We start from the raw sequence: 20490 nt of genomic DNA, 5'->3' as shown, positions 1-20490 counted from the left end.
TGCACGTTTACTCCTTGGCTAGAAGACATGCGCGATATTAAACCTGACTCACTTCCTGGCGCCCGTATTTTTGACGGAACTAATATTTATTAGTTTGCCTTCTGTCCGTGTTCTATATTTGATTGGATTAACCTAACTGGACCTCGTGACACACCGTGCGAGAAGATGCTGATAATTTCTGTTGCGCGCTTTTTCTTCTTTCTTTTTTTTTCTTTTTCATACTACCACATTTTGTTTATAGTGCACATATATTTGTTACCTGTCCTGCTTGAACCAGTTTGTGGTCAGCAGTGCGTAATAAAAAATAAGTAAATAAATAAATAAATAAATAAATAAATAAATAAATAAATAAATAAATAATAAATAAATAAATAAATAAATTTCGCTTTAGAGTACAAAGTGAGGTTGCGCTGCTCTATATCGGTGTTATTGTCTCGGTAACCTTCGAGACATTTGACAGAAGGCTGAGTGGACACACGCCGAAAAAAAAAAACAATTTTCTTTAGGAAACGAACTAAGATATATTCTAAATAAATTGTACCGCATTATGCGAGAGTAGCCTCCAACCGTTTCCGCAGCGCGCCGAAGGTGATTTCCAGCGCGGCGAACTCACAGCCCGCGAACATTGCGGGAGAAACACGTGTTCTCCCGGCGAGTCGTCGGCGCGGCCCGCGCCAAATAAAGAAAACCCCTTCCGCAAACTTTGGGAGTCCTTCCCGGCGCCTCCCGTTATTATCCAGGCCACAGGGCCACTCTTCAGCAGCGAGGCAGATGCGGTGCGGACACCTTTCCCATACGAGTAGCCGGAACAATTGGAGGAGTGGTGGGTAAAGGTGTGAGTCAAAAGGAGAAACCGCGAACTCCTGGCAAGAAAGTTTTCTTTTTCTTCTTCTTCTTCTTATTTTTTTTTAATGGGAGGAAACGGCTTCCCGGAAGAGAAATAACGATGGAGGGACGGTGGGTGATAGGGGAGAAATAAAGCACTCACCGGGTTCGGCGAAGGCGATGATCTCGGCCGTGCGTCCGTAGTAGTCGTCCTCCTGCCTCGGGTCGGGCGCCCCTTGGTCCTCCAGAGCGCGCGGTTCGGGCAGCAGGTGCACCCTGCGCAGTGCCTCGAGGGCCAGTTCGCGGGCCAGCGGCGGCGCGGACTCCCGGTGTTGGGGCGGCCGCTCCCGGAGGCTCAGCTTGGAGAGGATCTGGTGCCGCACGGCGTCCAGCTTCAGCTGCCGCTGGTCGTCGCCGTCCAGCGCCGCGGACGAGGGCGGGGGCGCGCCGCCGCCTCCGTCGTGAACGCCGACGCCGGCGGTGCAGCGTCCTCCGCAGCCAGCGAGCAGTAGCGCGGCGGCGAGGGCCGCCTGGAGAGCACCACCGGCCATGCTCGAGCTCCGATGACGACTGGACGACCGACCGCCGGGTCCCGTGCCGAGGGCAGCACTTGTTGAAAGCACGTCGCCGCCGCGCCGCCGCCGCCGCCGCCACCCTTCGCTCCGGCGGCGAGTGAAGAGGAGGGGGGGAGGGCTGCGCCGCTCTTCGCTGCTCCCCGTCCCGCGTCAGTCGGCCCGCGTGCGCTGCTCGCAGCTCTCTCTTTCGGACGTGCGCGCTCCTCGCAGCCGCCGGCTCTCTCTGTCGCCTCCGGTATAGAGAGAGATGCGATCTGTACACTGCTGAGCTGTCCAGCCGCCAGCAGTATACTATATACACTGCTCGCTGGGATGTCGTGCTACCAAAAAGCACGGGAGCTGACGCCTTGCTTTCATAGTTTTCAAAGGCCGAAAGTCTCCCTGCAGTGAATCGGGGTATCTCTAGACGAATGCTGCGTTATACGAAAGCACGTTATTAGCGTGTGCAGGCATTAAAAAGAAACGGAATAACGAACGTTGGGAACCTGTATTAGAAAGTTCTGTTGATGAACTTGTCACATCTATGCTGCAACAGAAGTGTGAGAGAGATAGAAATAAGCAAAAGGAAACGTTATCAAGGAAACCAGTGAAGTTGGTTTGATACCCCATGCGCGGAAGCTGTATAGTTATAAAAATATAGAAGGAGAAAGGAAAACCAGGAGTTACGTCTCCGTGCGGTCACAGAGTGCCCCATAAGCCTCTAGTCCTTAAACGGTTTGGCGCTTTCAGTGACTGCTGTGTAGACATCTGTCGAGGTCAGGAGCCTGAATCTCTAGACCGAGATAGCGGACGCCTCCCTTGCTTATAGAGGACAGATAAGAGTCTGTTCTAATGACAGGTCCAGTCACGAGTGAAATATTCGATGGCTTCATGGTCATCCAAAATACGTCACAAGCAAGGCTCAGTCGTGCCAATGCGCATTGCGCACTACATTTGTGAACGCAACCCCAGGCTAGTAGTAGCCTTGCTGCACGTGATGCAGTGAGGGTATTTGGGTAGCGTTTGCTGTTTCATTGTGTAATTCTATAGGGAACAGAGCATTTATACCCGGCACATCTGAAGTGGTAATACAGGTAGCTTTAGATATAAGGCAATTCGTCATAGTTGTGCTGTCTCTAGCAGTGTGACCACTGGTGTGCAAGGCGACTGCCAGTTTCCTCTCCCGCCACCGCAGCAGCCTACCTCAGCAGCCGTCACGGGGAAGAGGATAGTGGTAGAAGAGGAGGGCGGTCCTTGCCGAGCACTCCTCCACAGCATGTAAATCTTCAGTCACCCCAAAGATCGCGCGCGACAGCACGTGCGTTTCAAGTAGTCATTACAGTTGGCGTGCGGCGGCGAACGTGCCCCGCAACTCGTTCACGTGTGAGCATGCGCCTTTTGCATCGGCGCCTTTGTATCAGCGATGAAAGTCCAGCCATGCACCACCACGAGATATATATATGTGTCCTTCCACACGTAACAATATATATATATATATATATATATATATATATATATATATATATATATATATATGGCCTTACGGAGCGAACTAACCAAAGCATCCAGGCACGACTCGCTCCGTATACGAAAATAGGGAAAAAAGGAGACGCCGATTGGGACGTTCACCTTCAGTCAGCGGCTAACGCCGTTAACATGGCGCTGCGGACATCTACCGGGACAACGCCATATTAAACCGTCTACGGGAAGGTGCCCCAGCTGAATGCGGTCCTTATAAGCCTAGACACTCCAGTTACCATCGCCAGCTCCGCCGGCCGAGCGTCCGCCTTTGAAAAGATTAGAACAGCAGCGATCACAAGAGCTTCACAAGCACAAGAAACGCAGAAACGACACTATGACCGCTGACATCGACCTGCTCCGGTGTATAACGTCGCTGACGAGGTGTGGGTACAAAGGGGAGCCAGCGAACCAGGCCAGAAGTTACTGCCGAGGTTTGAAGGGCCCTTCAAGATTACTGAACGCATAGGAGAGCATTCTCTCCTGCCGTAAAAAAAAATAACTTTACCGTGCACGTGTCACGCCTCAAGAAAAGGTTCCGGCGCTTGAACTGAACTGCCAATTTTAAAATGAACTGTCGATCCTTTTTTTTTTTTTTTCAGGTCCGCAGCGTGGCCGAGTGTGAAGACAAAGATGCGCACTGAGGCTTGAGCGCTCGGACCGCGAGCGAGGAAGAGGAAGCAGACGTAAACCAGGCGTTCTGGCGGAAGGCCGATTGTCTGTCTGCTTCTCTTCATTACAATATATATATATATATATATATATATATATATATATATCATAAGAAGCCAACAAACAATGACACCAAGGACAGCATAGGGGAAATCACTGGTACTTAACACTTGAATTAAAAAAAATGATAAATGAAAACGGATGAAAAGACAACTGTGAGGGGTGGCGCTCGCTAACACTCCCAGGGTTAGTTCCAGTTGTATAACATAAATACCCCAGAAAGTGGATGGGAAAACGGCTCCGCGGTAGCTCAATGGTGAGAGCATCGCACGCGTAATGCGAAGACGTGGGTGTTCGTTCCCCACCTGCGGGCAGTTGTTTTTTCATCCGTTTTCATTTCCATCAATTTATCATTTCTTTAATTCAAGTAGTAAGTACAAGTGATTTCCCCTATGTTGTCCTTGGTGTCATTGTTTGTTGGCCTCTTATGATATGATTAATAAAAAATCGGGCCCCTCGGTTCCCTTTCTTCTCGTTCACACACACACACACACACACACATACACACATATATATATCATCGTTCAGTAGACCTTCCAAATCCTAGAACAAAAACGCGGCGACTACACAAAAGGTACAAAATGACCGGCAGAGTTAAGACACGATGCCGGCTTAGTATAGTGTAGAGATGGGTCGCTCAGGAGCGAGCCGGATCTTGTGAGCGACTCTAATTTTTAAAGAGCGAGTGAGCCGTGGTTCAGTAAAAATGAGTGGCGGTTCTTTTGGAGAAAGGGAGCTGGTTCTCTCGCGTTCAGAGAGCCGTGCCGATGCGTTCCGTCAGAGCCGGGTCTTCTGCTGGGTGCGACTTCCGCGCCATCTATTAGCGGTACGAGAAAGCAGCTGCCCTCCCGCCCTTCCTCGCAAGAGTCGCCTTCACCCCCTCGCCTTCGGCTGAAGAACGAAAGAACAGCCGCTCACTCACTGAACCACGGCTCCCTCGCTCTTCAAAAGAGCGGCTCAAAAGATCCGGCTCGCTCCTGACAGCCGCTCTTTTGAAGAGCGAGGGAGCCGTGGTTCAGTAAGTGAGCGGCGGTTCTTTCGGAGAGAGGAAGCCGGCTGTCTTTCGTTCAGTGAGCTAGGCATCCGATGCTACCGAGGGGAGAAGTAAAGAAATCTTAATTGGCAAAGGATGGTACCGTTCGTTGCCTGCTGCTGTTCGAAAGATGTCTCACGACTCTCACCGATCGCACATGGTGCGTTGGTCCAATAACACTTCGAAGATGGTCTTCCGTGTCTTTAAAGACAACAGGTGAACGTACAGTTTACGTCCTGGTCTTCATTTGGGCATATTAGTGTAGTCATGAAAATATCGCCCATGACATCCACTTCAGTGCATTTTCTGAGCGTGTATCATTAGCACGTCATTAAAACGGGGCTAATGATCTGTTGTGTTGTAATAGAACTTCATTTCCTTTTTTTTTCTTTTCTTTTTTTTTTGGTCCTGGCGTATGATGGCATGATCGCCAGTATCGCGCGTGCACTCAAGAGGAAAAAATAAACGAAAGGTACGTGCGGCAGTTTTGTGGATCTTTCATATTGTCACGTAGTAGTGACGCTGAAGAAAACAGATGATTTTTGGATTGTACTTCAAGAAATGATTTCTACATTCATTTTGCTTGGCGTTACAGCTTACTCATATTATAGTGAACGTACGTATGCGAATAAATGAATTAAGTTGAAACATAATATACAATCATTTTGAGTTCTTATTTTGACAACAGTTGATTTTAAAGTACCACAAAAACAGACAAGCTTCTGTAATGACAATGAAGTTACATATTTTTTTTTCTGAAAAAAGTACTTCGCATTCTGCCTGTCACAGTATCATAAGCATTTTATCCCCAATATCAGAAAAGAATGTTTCATTACAACTAAAAATTCACGCTTTTAATAATGTAAAATTATTCTCTAAACATAGCGAAAATACTAATAACACGGTTATTAAATTATGCATATATCGTTTTTTTTTCAAAGCCAGATAACTATAGAATATGCATAACACAGGTTACACGTTTAAGTGAAGCGGTGAGCCGTTCAAATGAACCGGTTCATTTCAGTGAACTGAGCCGTTCCGAGCCGCTCACTGAAGTGAGCCGTTTTGCCCATCTCTAGTATAGTGACTTATTACACCAACCCGACATCGTGTCTTACATATATATGCAAATGCACAGGCAACAATTTTGATGGTGTGCGGCTCACCGTCGTCATCGTCTTGTATGAGTAAGCGAATTAAGAGGATGAGTAAGGGGAATGACAAAGCGAATTAGACTAAGCGAATTAAGGGGGTCAGTATTTAATGCATCGGCACTTGGGCTTTCGCCTTCAAGTCGTCTTAGGGATAACATGAGATACCCTGTGAATTTTTCGCGTCAGAAATACCGTTGACGATGCTCCGAGGTTCACAGAAGTCTGAAGTCACATTGCTCGGTCCTCTGCACACTAGCACGCCCTCACTACCCCCACAGCCTAGGTCACGTAACATATTTTGCCACATCCTTTCTGTCTACCAACTGTCTCTTTGCCTACAAACTTCAAGAAGTACGTTGCAAGACCGATTTGCCCATTCAGACGACTAGATGCATTTCATGCGCAAGTTGCCCCATTCCTAGCAACAAGAAAAAAATTAACAAACACGTCGAACTGTCTTTTTATATAGTGGTTTGTTTCTTCACCAAAGCTTTCACTATTGGCTGCCCCGAAAGCGCTTCATTGTCAACAGCATCTGCTCTTTCGTTCCCAGTGGCAATCTCTGACGGTCCTTCCTAAATAATGTGTGTCCAGCCCGCTGGCAGCCTTGAAAGCGCTTCATTGCAATGAGTGCTCCTCCGTAACCAGTGATAATTTCGGACAGTCTCTTCTGGAGTGTCCAGCGGGTGTCCAGTACATGCTAGCTGTCTACGAATCACTTCCCAAAGTGTAAGACGATAGCGCCAACTGTGTGTGCCGTGAGGCAAATATATATTAGCCGCGGCCCCAGGCTTCTGCACTCGTGGCAGATATTTCTGAATTGCCGTCGGCCGTTTGAAGCTTGCTTACCAAATCATGGTGAGCAAACATTTGTGAATATCGAGCAGCCACAGTCCGGATTGCGCCAAATAACTGGAGATGTTTAAATTTTGATGTTGCGTTTTTTTCGAATTTTTGCCAAAATTCAAACTTCAGCAATGTATGAGACCGAGCTAGTTGGTATTCCATCTTGCTACGCATCGCGGAACCCAGCGCGCCCTTCTGTCTTGGTTCCGCGCTGTGTATATAGCAACACGAAATGCAACCATCCTGATAGTGCACACTCTTTATTTTATTTCAATTCATAATTTTACTGCTAGCCATCTACATAATAACATGTTTGATTATAACTGCTGCTATGACACGCTTCTTCAACATCTTTATTGTCCGACCATGAGAAAAGCGCTAACGGAGACAGCGAAAGAGAAAGCGATCATTTATATAAGTCAAATACTCGTAACTTAGCAAAGGTAGCATCTACTTCGCACCGTCAGCTATGAACTAGAATAAAGTACCATGATCTATGATATCCCCGTTGGAAATCATTGTCAGAAGGAGGCTTTAGAATTAGCAGAGGGATCGAAATAGGACGAGCAACGTGGCAAAGAACCGAAACGATTTCCGAGAAGGACTCTGACACTCAGAAGTTCCAAGAAGCTGAAGTGAAGGTGCCGAGGTATATAGATGTCGGGGGAAAACACGAAATGAAAATCAGTTGGAAATGACGGCATTCGAACTTCCCGATCTCGCCGCCTGCAGCGCTGAAACGGGGCTCCTCTTTTTTTTTTTTTCATGAAATAAACGGCAGGCTAAGATGTACCCACTACCACAGATGTTCAACACGTGGCGGACGCGACAGTGCTGACAGAAGTCACCAGAACGAGATGCATTGGCCACGTGATGAGAAGAACTGAGTCGCCAAGAACACAATCATACTTGCACTTTGGATTCTGGTACTTTACGTGCCGAAACCACGATTCGATCATGAGGCACGCCGTAGTGGGGGACTCCGGATTAATTCTGACCACCAGGGGATCTTTAACGTGCCCCCAAAGAACGGGACACGGGCGTTCTTGCATATCGTCTCCATAGAAATGCGGCCGCCGCGGCCGGGATTTGATCCCGCGACCTCGTGCTTCGCAGCGCAACGCCATAGCCGCAAAGCCACCGCGGCGGGTTATACTTGCAGTTTGGATAGAAAAAGAAGCTATCCAAGGTGGGGCACTTCATTACGGCGTCTCTCAAAGCCTCATCTTCATTACCGATAATCATCACGCGCCGTGACCGCCCATGTTCGTCTCTTCTGGCTCGTGTAGCGGGGCAAAAGACCAAATGATAAGTGCGTCAATGTGGCTAGACGCCTCAGCCACCCCTTCGCACCGCCTCTGACACTAGTAGAGTGACGACGGCGTACCGTGCCGGTAGCCATATGGCCCGCATCCGCTCTACAGTATAGCTACAGAACGCGCTTAATTAATTGAGGTAATTACTCAATAAATCAACATTTGTACATGCTAGAGCATACTGCTGCATGTCACTATAGCTTGCTTCCGCAGGGCATCTTCTTCACAACGACGCTGAGTGCGGACGATCTTTTACTTCTTCCTGGTAAAGAAACAAAAGGGGCGAATTTACTATGCGAGCAGTAAAAAGCCAGCTTCTCGAAAAATACCCCAGCAGTTAATTATCTCAACTCTGTCAATAGAGAATCATTCCACGTGAGCCAAAAATAAGAACAGGCCGGGAGAAATGACGTAGGTTCGACATTGTGGCTATAACGTGGAATACTGTCTTCCTTCTCACTCTTTCTTTTTTTTTTTTTTTTTTTGGCTAGTTGCCGAAATCGGAGGTCGTAAGCGGTGGGCGGGCCGCGCAGGAGTGTGGGTAGTACAGTGGGATTGTTCGAAGTGCTTCCCGTCGCCGCAGAGCTGCTGTGCTTTTTGCATTTTGCGGCTTCCAGCAGAGCCACCCTGGGGACCGGTGATAGGTTTTGACTTACCGGGAAGACGTTTGTCAAGTTCGACCCTAGTAACAGTGAAAAGGTGGTGCAGTCGAAGTGCCGGGAGAGGACCTGACCCCGTTTTTCCAAGGAATTGCTTCGCAACTGACGTCGCCTCAGTGTTTCCAGGTTTTTTCCTCTCATTAATTATCGTCTTGCTCATCGCTTCGACATTGTCTCTCTTGTAGGTTTGTATACGGAAGACCTTCGCTTGAGTTCTCCTCTTATCGAATTCGCCGACTCTCCTCGTGGTTGCGATGAAGGTTCCATACGAGTGGCGTTTATACGCCGGTCTGTGTAAGTATTTCGCTCCAGGTTGCCTAACTGTCGCTGTATTTGCACTAAAACTTAACTCAATATACGTATTAGCATTTATTTATTTATTTATTTATTTATTTATTTATTTATTTATTTATTTATTTATTTATTTATTTATTTATTTATTTATTTATTTATTTATTTATTTATTTATTTATTTATTTATTTATTTATTTTGTAAAGGCGTTTATTGCACGCAAGCGTTACGGCTGACCGTTTGATCAGTTCAGGGAACCGCGAGTGCGAGCGGCGTAGTCCGAGCGATGCGCTGGAGAGACTGACCCACTAGACAGCGCTGGTAAGGATGCCCCACTGCATCGTCCCTCTTCTTCACTACAATTTATTTATTTATTTATTTGAAATCTGGGCAACAAGTACCTAACGTACATAATCGGGTTACTTGGTTATTAAATTAAGCCTCAGACGGGAATACCGATAACAAGTACGCGAACAACCTGAAAATGTAGCTAAATTTCTACCGCAGTGCTAAGATAATGTCTCGTGTAGCCAACCGGGCTCAGTCTGGTTAATCTCGGTGCCTTAATAAAAGTTATTTCACTAACTCACTCAATCTCGGTGCCTTTCCTAAGTTGCCATCGTTATTGTTCACGGCTACATGGCGTCCTTTACCGCCATCCTTTTTGGAGACGCAAAATGTGTATCGTTTTTTTTTAAATTATTTAAAGCCAGTCACTACGTTTGATGGCAAGCTCTCCTTCATTGTAGCGCCGCCCGCAACCAAAATACCCCGCCCTGAAAACCTTCACTCTGTGCTTCAGGGTTTTGGGAGAAGCCAACCAACGGGCTATCGTCATCAATGCAGGAAAGCAAACTTACGCCGGGGCCGAGAAAGAGCCTTTGACTCTTTATCATTCTCTCTCTCCCTCCCTTCATTCCTATTTCATGAGAATGTGTACTATCTGACACCTGCAGTTGCAAGGATTATCCGCGTTTGTCGTCATGGCCAACAAGCCCACCTCATTCACACCATAGCCTGCATATCACATTCACCTGTAGATAGCACGAAACCTACCCCTAGTACACATACACATACTTCGTGGTAGTGCCAAGTTGTCTCCACTTCAAAAAACACCAGACTGACAAGGTTACCAGTCCAAAAGCTTCCCGGTGGCTTGGAGGAGCGCTCCAAAAAATTATGGTGACCGCCTCAGGTGCAGCACGTCAAGGATATACTGGACCACGGTCCTGATTCTGCCGAAGTGCCCCGGACCGGGCCCTTAATTTAGATGAAACTAATAAATGTTACTTCCTCCCCACGGCCTCAAGGGCTAGGCTAAGTACACATGCCCAAATAGCTAAGAAAGTGCACTGGGGGGCAGCCGCGCCGTAACGCAATTGGCAGATCATCGCACGCACCGTCCGGAGGTTGTAAGTTCGGCTCTACCACCGGTTGAAATTTCTTTTTCTTACAGTAGGGGGTAAAACTGGGTGACTTAGGTGATGTACTGGTTAGCTCAGCGCTTGTCCAGTGCATTTATTTTCTCTGTGTCGCCGTCCCATTTTGCGATGTTGTAATGAACATCAACCAACTGGCCCAGTTTTACACCCTACTGCAATTCATTTCTTGCTCAACGGCCTTTTTTGTTTCTCAAATCCTCGACCTCTCCAGTCCTGCTGTGTTGTCGTCCCTCATCGCTGTTTGCATAGGCCGCGCTCGGACAGCGTCCTGGGACGCCGAGATTTCTGTCTGCTCCCCTGAACTTCAAATTCTCTGCGGCTTTGTGCAACCTTCTGGAATCCACGTTCGACGCTTTGGCGTCTGCTTCGTTCAGAGTGCTGGCGGCCGGCGACTGCCTTCGCTTCCGCTGCCTATCCTGCCCCAGCCAGGGTGGACGCCGCAGCGCTCACGCTGAGTGGTGCAGGATGGCCTATCAGTTTGCGGAATTCCTGTGAAACTGTGTTGGCCCGATTTCACGACTCAAAAAGGAATATTACTGCTTGGAAGAATGAAGTAATGATGTTTGGAGGCCACGACCTACCGGACAAGCATCGCCGCGTTCTCGAACTGGGTCTGAAATTCTGTCCCAAGAAACTCCAGATTTCTGTGCTTGAAACCCTTGCCCTGTCCCGCAGCATCTGTCACCGAGTTCCTGACCAGGAGCGCCCTCCGAGCCAAAAGTCACTTGTTGCAGCCTTGATAAACGACCAGAGGACCGAGGCGTATACCTGGATGCTAGACAGGTAGGCCACGGTCCTGAGGCCGTTTGGGCCCCCTGGTGGACAATTCTTGTGCCGAACAATCTTAGACTGTTACTTTCTGACAAGGAAGGTTTCTTCGTCGTTTTGTCAGATGCGTAGTTTGGCGAAAAAGTTAGTGCTGTTAAAAATAATTTTTCTCCCGTCTCGTTCAATCCCACACGTGCTAAAAAAAAAACGGGTCTTAACCCTCCTACGAGATGCTGGCCTAGAGCGTCTCGCCTTGTCGGTTGAAAAGGTCAGATAGGCTTAGCATTTCCCTCGAAGCAACCACGTACAAATCGGGCTTCCCTTTCAGCTTCATTGTCCCTGGCAACATACCTGGCAACATAAGGTATCCGGCTATCTTCTAAAGCATCTTTCCTCTCTGCGTGTAGAATATCCTTTTCTGATCCCTGGTTCTAGCCGTGTAACTGATTGCCCACTTTCTGAGAATCCTGGTTCTTGTTGTAAGCTTTGACGTAGAAGATGTGTTTTATTCTTTACCACCTGATAAGCTTATGATGTCTGTAAACAGTGCACAAACGAATGTAACGATAACTTGCCTTTAGGAACGAGTGTGGTGTCACAGTTGAGGCCTTCTTGGAACTACTACGTTTCTACCTCAGGGCCACATTTGTTACCTGGCCAGCGTCCTACGTATTCAAAAATCGGGTATCTGCATTGGTTCCAAGGTGGCACCTGTCCTAAGTTTGAGCTTGAGTTTAGTTTCACAGCAATAATATTAGATTTCTCTGACACAAGTGATATCTACTCGTGTGCTGTGGATCGCTCAGGGGAACGTGATGTGCACAGTCTTGTGAAAATTATTCTTCGCTACGTTGATGATGCTCTGGTCTTTTTCTCCGTTGCTTTTGGTTCTGACCACCATAATGACCCGATGAAGATTTTTAAAGAAAGTGTTCGGGATTATATAGCAAGTGTGAATTGCCGAATGATGGCTTGATACAGTTTTAGCAGTTATGTTTGTATTTTTTGCCGGAACATGTTTGCTGGTGCTTTTCTCCGCGGCAGAAAAATCCCTTTTGAGCTAGTACGCAGGGCATTCCAAGATAGTGAAGAACGGTGTTGCCAACAACTCTCTAAATTGTGCCCTAGCAAAGTCTTGCTGGCACCAAACGGGGCATATCTTTCAAGAGCATATATCACGTCTAAAGAACGCCGGATTCTCAGATTCCTCTTAATCGTTCGTTTCTATTAGTGGTTCACGTAAAAACCAGACTATCAGCAAACCCCCCCCCCCCCCCCCAATATACAAAAAAAGCAGCAATACTATATGTGCATTGGTTGTCGCACCGGCTTAAAAAGATTGCCAAGGGTTTTGATATGAATGGTTGTTTTTTCAGCTCTGTAGAAAAAAAGAGGGTTGGTCACTCTGCGAAAAACCTGTGCTCTGTACATCATCGCAATCGTTTGGTTTCCGGTGTTTGTAGCGTAGTGTACAACATTCCACCTTCATGTGGAAGAATGTACAAGGATCAGACTGGTGCCTGCCTTAAGGAGAGCTTACGCCAAGCACAACAACAATTTAAAGGGCACGCCCTCATCACATCTGTCATCGCATTGTTGGTCATGTGGTTGCCCTCTTTTGAAACAACACATGTCATAATCAGGCGCATGGATAAAAAAGCATGTGAAATCATTGAGGCTCTCCAAATAAAGAAAAGCCATGAATATTGCATTTCCGTTCCTTGTGTCAACTTGTTTGATTGCGAAATCAGCGTTCTTGAAAGATGGGGTCAATACCAGCAGTATTGAGGGTGCGCACGCAGACAGACTTTTTGTATTTGGTCTTTTCAGCTTGCAATAAACTCTCAGTCGTTAGTTCAGCACTTGTCTCTGTGTCGCCGTCCCATTTGCGCTGCCATTATAATTGTTCGTCTTCCACTCTTTATCCTCTCTTTTTATTATTAAAAGCGAAGCTTCTCTTTGCGAACTTCGCCGAGTTTTCGCGACTGTGGGTACTGCGTGGCTGTTTTCTAGCCGAATAGGCCAACCAATCACAGCGGAGGACGCGCGCCGCGAGCGACGCTGGGTTCCTTGCACCACCACCAGATGACGCTCGCCTCATCCGCGGCAGCGGATGATGCGAGTAAATCAAGTAGGCTAGGTGACTGTTTGTCACCGCCCCATTTTAAAGGGGATGCCATTAAATCATCATCGGCAACAGCAGCAGCAGAGGCAGCGCTGGCCATGCGGGGAGCAGGAAATAAAAACAACCAGAAAGCCCGCCTTCGCACATCCGCGGCAGCGGCGGCAGCATTGCTTTAGCCTCTCTATAATGCCTGAATAAAGCAATCTGTGCCACTTTGTGCAGACATTCAATAAACAAACTCGTGCATTGACTCTTTATGCACTCACACAAAGCTTCGCTGTATACAGGGTGTTTCCCGTAACTTTCAGACGAAACTCAGCGATGATCGCTTGACTGTGTAAATGTGCAGGGTGTGAACTTCTCTCTTCCTTCTCCTCTTTCAATCCCTTCTCCCCCTTCCCCAGTGCAGGGTAGCCTACCGGGCTCAGCCTGGTTAACCTCCCTGCCTTTCCCTTATGACTTTTCTCTCTATCTCTCTCTTGGGCCAAACATTAAAAATATGCATATGTTATGTAGCTGGACAGAACCAAGATTATGTTGTTTGCCGTCGCTTGGAAATACTGAGATTTTTTTGCATTCCGCCTAATTGAATAATTAATCCTAATTAAATAATCAACTTCTCAATTATTATAATTAGATGAAAAGTGACAATTATAAAATTGCAGAGCAACATGAGAGACTCCCGATGCTGCTTTCTGTTGCCGAACGCGTGCTACATAAAACTGTTTTTCCGAGCTTGAAAGAAGCCCGCAAATACATGCAAAATTATCGCGCGACTGTGTATTCGCGGGCATCTTTCACGCTCGGAAAAACTTATGTAGCACGTATTGAGCCACAGAAAGCTGTATCGGGAGTTTCTCATGTTGCTCTACAATTTTATCATTGACATTTTTCATCTAATGATAATAATTGAGAAGCTGAATAATTCATTAGGACTAATTATCTAATTAGGCGGTATGCTAAAAAATAATGAGTATCTCCAAGCGACGTCAAACAACACTACCTTGTATCTGTCCAGCTACTTAACATTTGCATTTTTTTAAAGTTTGGTCCAAGTTACGTGAAAGACGCTGTATAAATTCAAATTCATTGAACCTGCTGCGTATTTCTTTCTCCTCACTTAAATTTAAAAGGTATGCTTCCTTTGCTTTACTGTATGTCGGAGTTACATGGTTGTTACTAACAAAAAAACCTCCAAAATATTCCATATCAAAAAGTATCAAGTCCCTCGGCTCAGTTGATTCCTCTAGGCTAGGTTTAATTTCCTCGTTTTGATCTCTTTGCGCACATTTCAGCAAATCTTGCAGATGCTTCGTGGCAAAGAAGACTACAGCGCTTGCGGTGTTTCGTTGGCGAACTCGAGGCCATGTGCACGGCGTATACAGTATACTTGGGGCCAATATTTAAGTGAGTCCTGCAACGTTCACGTTAATCCTTGACAGCGTTTCAATCCTCCGCAATATATCGTGCTCACACTTGCGCCAGACTGGGCGCTATTGCATCGTTTGAAGACGGGTGACACGACTGACAAGTCCTCTTGAATGGGGAACCGAGCACCACTCACAAGCCCCTAACATAAACATATATAGAAAGAAACTCGTTCAGTTCCCTCGCAATTCGCACTATATTAACTGCGATGAATGCCGCATCGCTTAGACTTGGCCACGTTTAGTTACTTTTTGTACGAGAAGCGTTTAGTTGTTGGGAGGTACCGGAAGCAATTGGCTAATAAGAGGCACATTCTGGTGTCGTTAGTGTAAGGAACACGTCGCACGAGAAGAAATTGAAGTGCGCTGACAACACTTTCTATTAGTCGTTTTTTTTTCTAGTTTTACGTTCGTCTGAGCGATCCGACAGCGTCTTCTTTTTCTCCTTTATAAGGCGTCTCTGAAAGCTGGCTGCTGTTATAATTCACAGCTTTGGCTGCTACATAGACACTTCGAAGAAGCATTCGTGGTGTCGCCGTCTTCCGTGGGCATGTCGACGCCGAAATTGCGCTATGTTTTCTACTGATATGATTGCATGAGTAGTGAAGGTTGTTGCCTTGTAGTTTATTCTGCAAAAAGTTCAAGATTAGCCACGTCACAACATCGACAGGGCCTGAACTTGCAACCCTCCGTAGCGCAGTGCTTTATGTGCACCAAGAGTCACCAAGTCAATGGTCTATATTCTGTGAATCAAAGGCAGCATGCAGTCACTCTTATCAGCTCTGCGCCACAGCCCACATGAACAATTGGTAGCAGAGATACAATTACGCTACCATCAAGCGGTGGACAGAGGCCACAACATTGTATTTCAGTGGGGACCTAGGCACTGCAACATCACTGGCAATGAATGTGCAGACAAAGCTGCCCGTGAGGCACATGGATAAGGTGAAAGAACCTCGATACCGTTGTCAAGAACGGATGCAGCGCGGCACCTCAGTAGTCTAGCCCGTATTATAATTCAAAGAAAATTGAATACACCGGAGTTTACGAACCGGCACCTATATGCCATGGACCCACATATGCAATTACAACTTTTACCAGGTTTTAACCTATGGGAAAAAAAGATTACTGTGCCGCCTGCGAACAGGAGTTTCTTTTACAAACGCCTATTCATTCCTAGTTGGAATGGCGGACAGTGCCAATTGCCGCACATGTGGTGTTGAGGAAATCACCAGATATCTTTTATGTGATTGCCCCGTATAAACTAAGACGAGAGAAGTGTCCTTCGGGCGGCTTTGGGGCATTTAGACGACAGGCCTTTTACGGAAGAGATGTTGGGCCCATGGCCTCGTGCGTCTGCTATGTCATCATCCTCATTATCATCATCATCACCAGCCTATATTTATGTCCACTGCAGGACGAAGGCCTCTTCCTGCGATCTCCAATTACTCCTGTCTTGCGCTAGCTGATTAGATTCACATTTAAGCCAAAATTAAGACTTCCAAAAGAATTGCACCTCTGCCGTAGTGAAGTGCCTAGCTGGCAGAGAAAACCCGTTGAGTTCGAACCTCGTATTGTGACAAGGCCGTTTTTATTTCTCCTCAGTGGAATTTTGGGATTACCGAGACATTGACCAACCAATAGAAAGAAGGAAGTAACTTGCTTTGTTGTTTCAGTTTTCGTTCGTTCGTTCGCTCGTTCGTTCGTTCATTCGTTCGTTCGTTCGTTCGTTCGTTCGTTCGTTCGTTCGTTCGTTCGTTCGTTCGTTCGTTCGTTCGTTCGTTCGTTCGTTCGTTCGTTCGTTCGTTCGTCATTGCTACGTTTGTTCCTTTTATCGCTCCTCGTTCGTTCGTTTCCCAGCTCATCACTCGTTCGCTGGCTTGTTAGTGCGCTTTTTTTTTCGTCTGTTCGGTCGTTCGTTGGTTCGTTCGTTGGTTCGTTGGTTCGTTCGTTGGTTCGTTCGTTCGTTCGTTCGTTCGTTGGTTCGTTCGTTCGTTCGTTCGTTCGTTGGTTCGTTGGTTCGTTGGTTCGTTCGTTCGTTTGTTCGTTCGTTCGTTCGTTCGTTCGTTCGTTCGTTCGTTCGTTCGTTCGTTCGTTCGTTTGTTCGTTCGTTCGTTCGTGTGCCCGCGCACTCACTCACTGAATTGTTGGTGCGTTTGTTCTCTTGGCCGTTCGTTGGCTCGCTCGTTAGTACGCGTGTTTGTTTTCTAGCTCATCACCCGTTCACTCAGTCGTTAGTGCATTTCTTCGTTCGTTCGCTCGTTCGTTGGTTGGTTCAGCTAAAAAAAGCGTCAACTTAGGACAAAGGCTAAGTTGAATAAGTCTAATATAATATGTGAAAGAGCATTGGCGAAATAACAAAACACGAAAGGGAATCCATGAGGACATGCCAACAGCGGCACACTTGCTACGCTGGTGTTCTTCTGAACAATGGTTGCAAAAGACGTCATGTAGCTTCGCTAAAATCGTTCTTTTATAAACGCCAAATCACTGGGAAAACTAGAAGGCACGTCAGATTAAACTCGTTCAAGAGGGAGCAACATTGGCTTCAAAACGAAGTTACAAAGTGGGTGACCATGCGATGTCTCTTGAACAATATTTTGGATAAGCTCTTTTTGGATAAGCTTAACATGGTCTGTATTTAGCTCCCAATATGGATAACTGCCAGCCGGCATTTCATTATCCGAGAACTTCAATTCCGAAGTTTATTATGCTCCTAGCATGTCGACGAAAAGAAATACAATTCCACGTTGCTGCACCACCTGAGGCGACGCTCTGAAGATGGAAGGATCAATACAAATTAAAGGGACCTAGCTATTCAGGCTGTTAGAAATTAGGAATAAATTTTTCCATTATATTTTGCTATTTGCACAGTAGTTAGCCCAGGAACATATATCTGGTTTAGCTGTCGTGTCGAAAGCAAACTACACGGAGCCTCCATGAACGAGCTGAAAAGCTGATACACAATAGAGATGACGCTTCACGTTACATCCACCTGATTTTCGAATAGAAGACGTTATTGTCGCACGCGGACAACAGGCCCTAGTAACAACGTCTAAAGTCTACATAGCTGCTGCTTCAATGTCACCGCTGTTCCGCAAGAGCAGTTCCTTCGTAAACCAGGTTTCTAAACCTGACACTTTGCGAATGGCAGCACGTACAGTAAAACAATGCTTTGACGAGTTGAGTAATCTTTTTTGAAAAAAAATAAAGAAAAGAAGAAGAAGAAGAAATCCTCATATATGAGCAGAGGAGCCAAGCAATAGATCGGGCGGATCGGAAACAAATGTTTTTTTTTCGCATACAATTTATATAAATCTCACTCGACGAAATCCGTTGGCCTATTATGTGCCTATGTACAATGTAAGGAAGTGGGAGACGACAGAGCCTGTTAGCAACAGAACTAACTTAGTCATCTTTCATGATAGAGGTCCTACCCGCCGTTGCCGAGAATACTTCTACTATTTGCACGTCTTGCGGAAATGATATTACTGAAAGTTAGAAGCGAGAACAACAGCAACAGCTCTCTCGCCTTCGATTCAACTAATTTCGTCAGAGTTTATAGCTTTAGAGAGACGGGTAGAAGAAAGACGCGTACATGTGGATTTATTTGATACAATGTATCCGGATGAAGAAAGGGCAACAGAAACGTTCCATAGTATCTGTCGACAAAGGTTCTGACGACAATCCAGCGTGCGGAAAGCGAAGAACATAGCTTCGATCCACCTCGTCTGGAGTCGGATCTCAAAGTAACGCGAGAAGAGAAGCCGGGGACGGGCAGTTCTTTAATATGCGAAAAACCCAGCACACAGAGAGCCAGGGAGGGAAAACATTGCGCAGCGTATAGTTAGCATAGATACGCGATGACGAACAGTATGCATATAGCCCGACTTGAAAGCCCCAGGCGGCCCTTACAGCAACTCCGGCTTTGTGTGGCATGTCTTAAAGCGTGTTTCATGCAAGTCCCCAGTCACGGCACCAAGGCATCAACTGGTTGCCTGCTATATTATTGCGATAGCAATTATATGGAGAGAAAGCGTGCGAGGGTGAACTGACAATGGCGGCTCAATCTCGCGCGCGCAGGGGAGGAATGCGGGGAGCAAGCGCGCCGTCTTTCGTCGCGCGCAAGGGTCCGGGTGAAGAGAGAGGGGGAGGGGGGGGCACGTTCTACTCCGGCGGTTGCTGCGTAAGGCGGGGCCGCGCGTGGTCACGCGGGCCGCTTTATCTTGAAATCCATCTGCGACGGGGACAGAGTCCACCGGGAGCTGTGTATTCGTGGCTTAGTTCGCGTTGATGCGAGAGGCAGCATGAAGGTCAATTTGCTCACTGCTGCCGCCGTGCTTCTTCCCTTCAGCGTTTTGACAGCGAGCTCCCGCGGTCATCGAGTGAGATGTGCTCATGTTTGCTTGTGTGCGCGTGGCACCATGCTTGTTAATATAGTAAGCGAATGTTGACAAGGTTATACGGCCGATAAAACTACTATCCTAACTTTGTATAGCTGTATACTAATTTGCTATCGCAATCGATGCTTCGCCTTTCGAGCGAAACTGCAACTTTTTATTAGACAGAGACGGAGCAGCGCTCCTCACGTGTACTACGTAAGCGTCTATATTGCACGATCGTCGACACACCTCAAAGCTCAGCGCTACTACAGGTTCTCCCGCTCAATTTAATCCGAGTACCGGTCAATTTGATCAAAGCGCCGTTGAAAGTAATCCAACTGCCAGTCATGTTAATCCATGCACCAACCAATTTAATCCAAGGACCACTGTATTTATTCCAAACGCCAGCCAAATAAATCCAAACGCCAGGGAATTTAATCCGAGCATAGCGTCCTTCACGGACATCCAAATTTCACGCCAACCGAAATTTTCTAAAATATTAGGGGTTGATACTTTTTTTGGGGGGATCAATAGCGTTCCTCCCACGTGACTAACGACAAGCTTTGGACGCTTTTCTTCTGTGTTTTGAGAGCGACTTAGAAGACAAATTCTCGCAGCCAAGTCCGAGTAAATGTCAGCATTGGATCGTTAACAGAGTTAGTGACGCAGGTACCATGTCGTCATGTGTATCAACCGAAACGCCCATAAGTGACGAAATGGTGATCACTAGGCACAGGTAGGCCTTGGTCAGTAGTGAATATGAATCACCTTTTCTACTGCCGCTCTCAGTAGCCTTCAATCGAACGTCATACTGACACCATTCAAGTTCCCATGGATTTACCAATTAGCTGCATGATAGGGCGTAGGACTCAACGATGACCACTGGGAACTGGTAGGCCTTGGTTAATAGTGAATACGAATAACTTTTTCTGCTGCCGCTATCGCTAGCCTTCAATCGAATATGTCGTTATCGACACCTTGCAAATGCTCCTGAAATTAGCAGTTAACTGCAAGATGCACCTAACTGATAGGGCCTAGTCACTACTGAGCACAATTTATTTATTTATTTATTTATTTATTTATTTATTTATTTATTTATTTATTTATTTATTTATTATTTATTTATTTATTTATTTATTTATTTATTTATTATACATACCTTCAAGGCCTAGTAGGCGCAACAGAAAGGAGTGGTCGAAATATACAATATTTGCAGTGCAGGACGAGAATGAAAAATTAAACTATAAGGCACTTTGAACGGCGATCTTGAAGTTAGTAATATCACAAATGGAGACTGTGGAGGCGCGAAGGCGGTTCCATTCATTGGCGATTATTGGCAAAAAGGAAGAATGGTACAAATTATTTCGACAAGATGGCACTTCAATTTCGTGTTAATGGTCGATGCGAGATGAGATGT

The 20490-nt window shown here is 46.4% G+C and overlaps 1 protein-coding gene across 1 annotated transcript in view; it reads right to left on the bottom strand.

Annotated features, from left to right (window-relative positions):
* LOC119441853 (inhibin beta chain) overlaps window positions 1-1382 on the bottom strand; it is a 183535-nt gene extending 182153 nt beyond the window's left edge. The window contains exon 1 of the mRNA XM_037706487.2: window positions 989-1382. Within this exon, the coding sequence (XP_037562415.1) occupies window positions 989-1376 (388 nt within the window). The 5' untranslated portion in view covers window positions 1377-1382. The remainder of the gene's footprint in view (window positions 1-988) is intronic.
* Between the last annotated feature and the right edge of the window lie 19108 nt (window positions 1383-20490).

Source organism: Dermacentor silvarum, chromosome 2, assembly GCF_013339745.2.
Source record: "Dermacentor silvarum isolate Dsil-2018 chromosome 2, BIME_Dsil_1.4, whole genome shotgun sequence".
NCBI classification, from domain to species: Eukaryota; Metazoa; Arthropoda; class Arachnida; order Ixodida; family Ixodidae; genus Dermacentor; species Dermacentor silvarum.
This window is presented reverse-complemented; position numbering and strand designations above follow the sequence as displayed.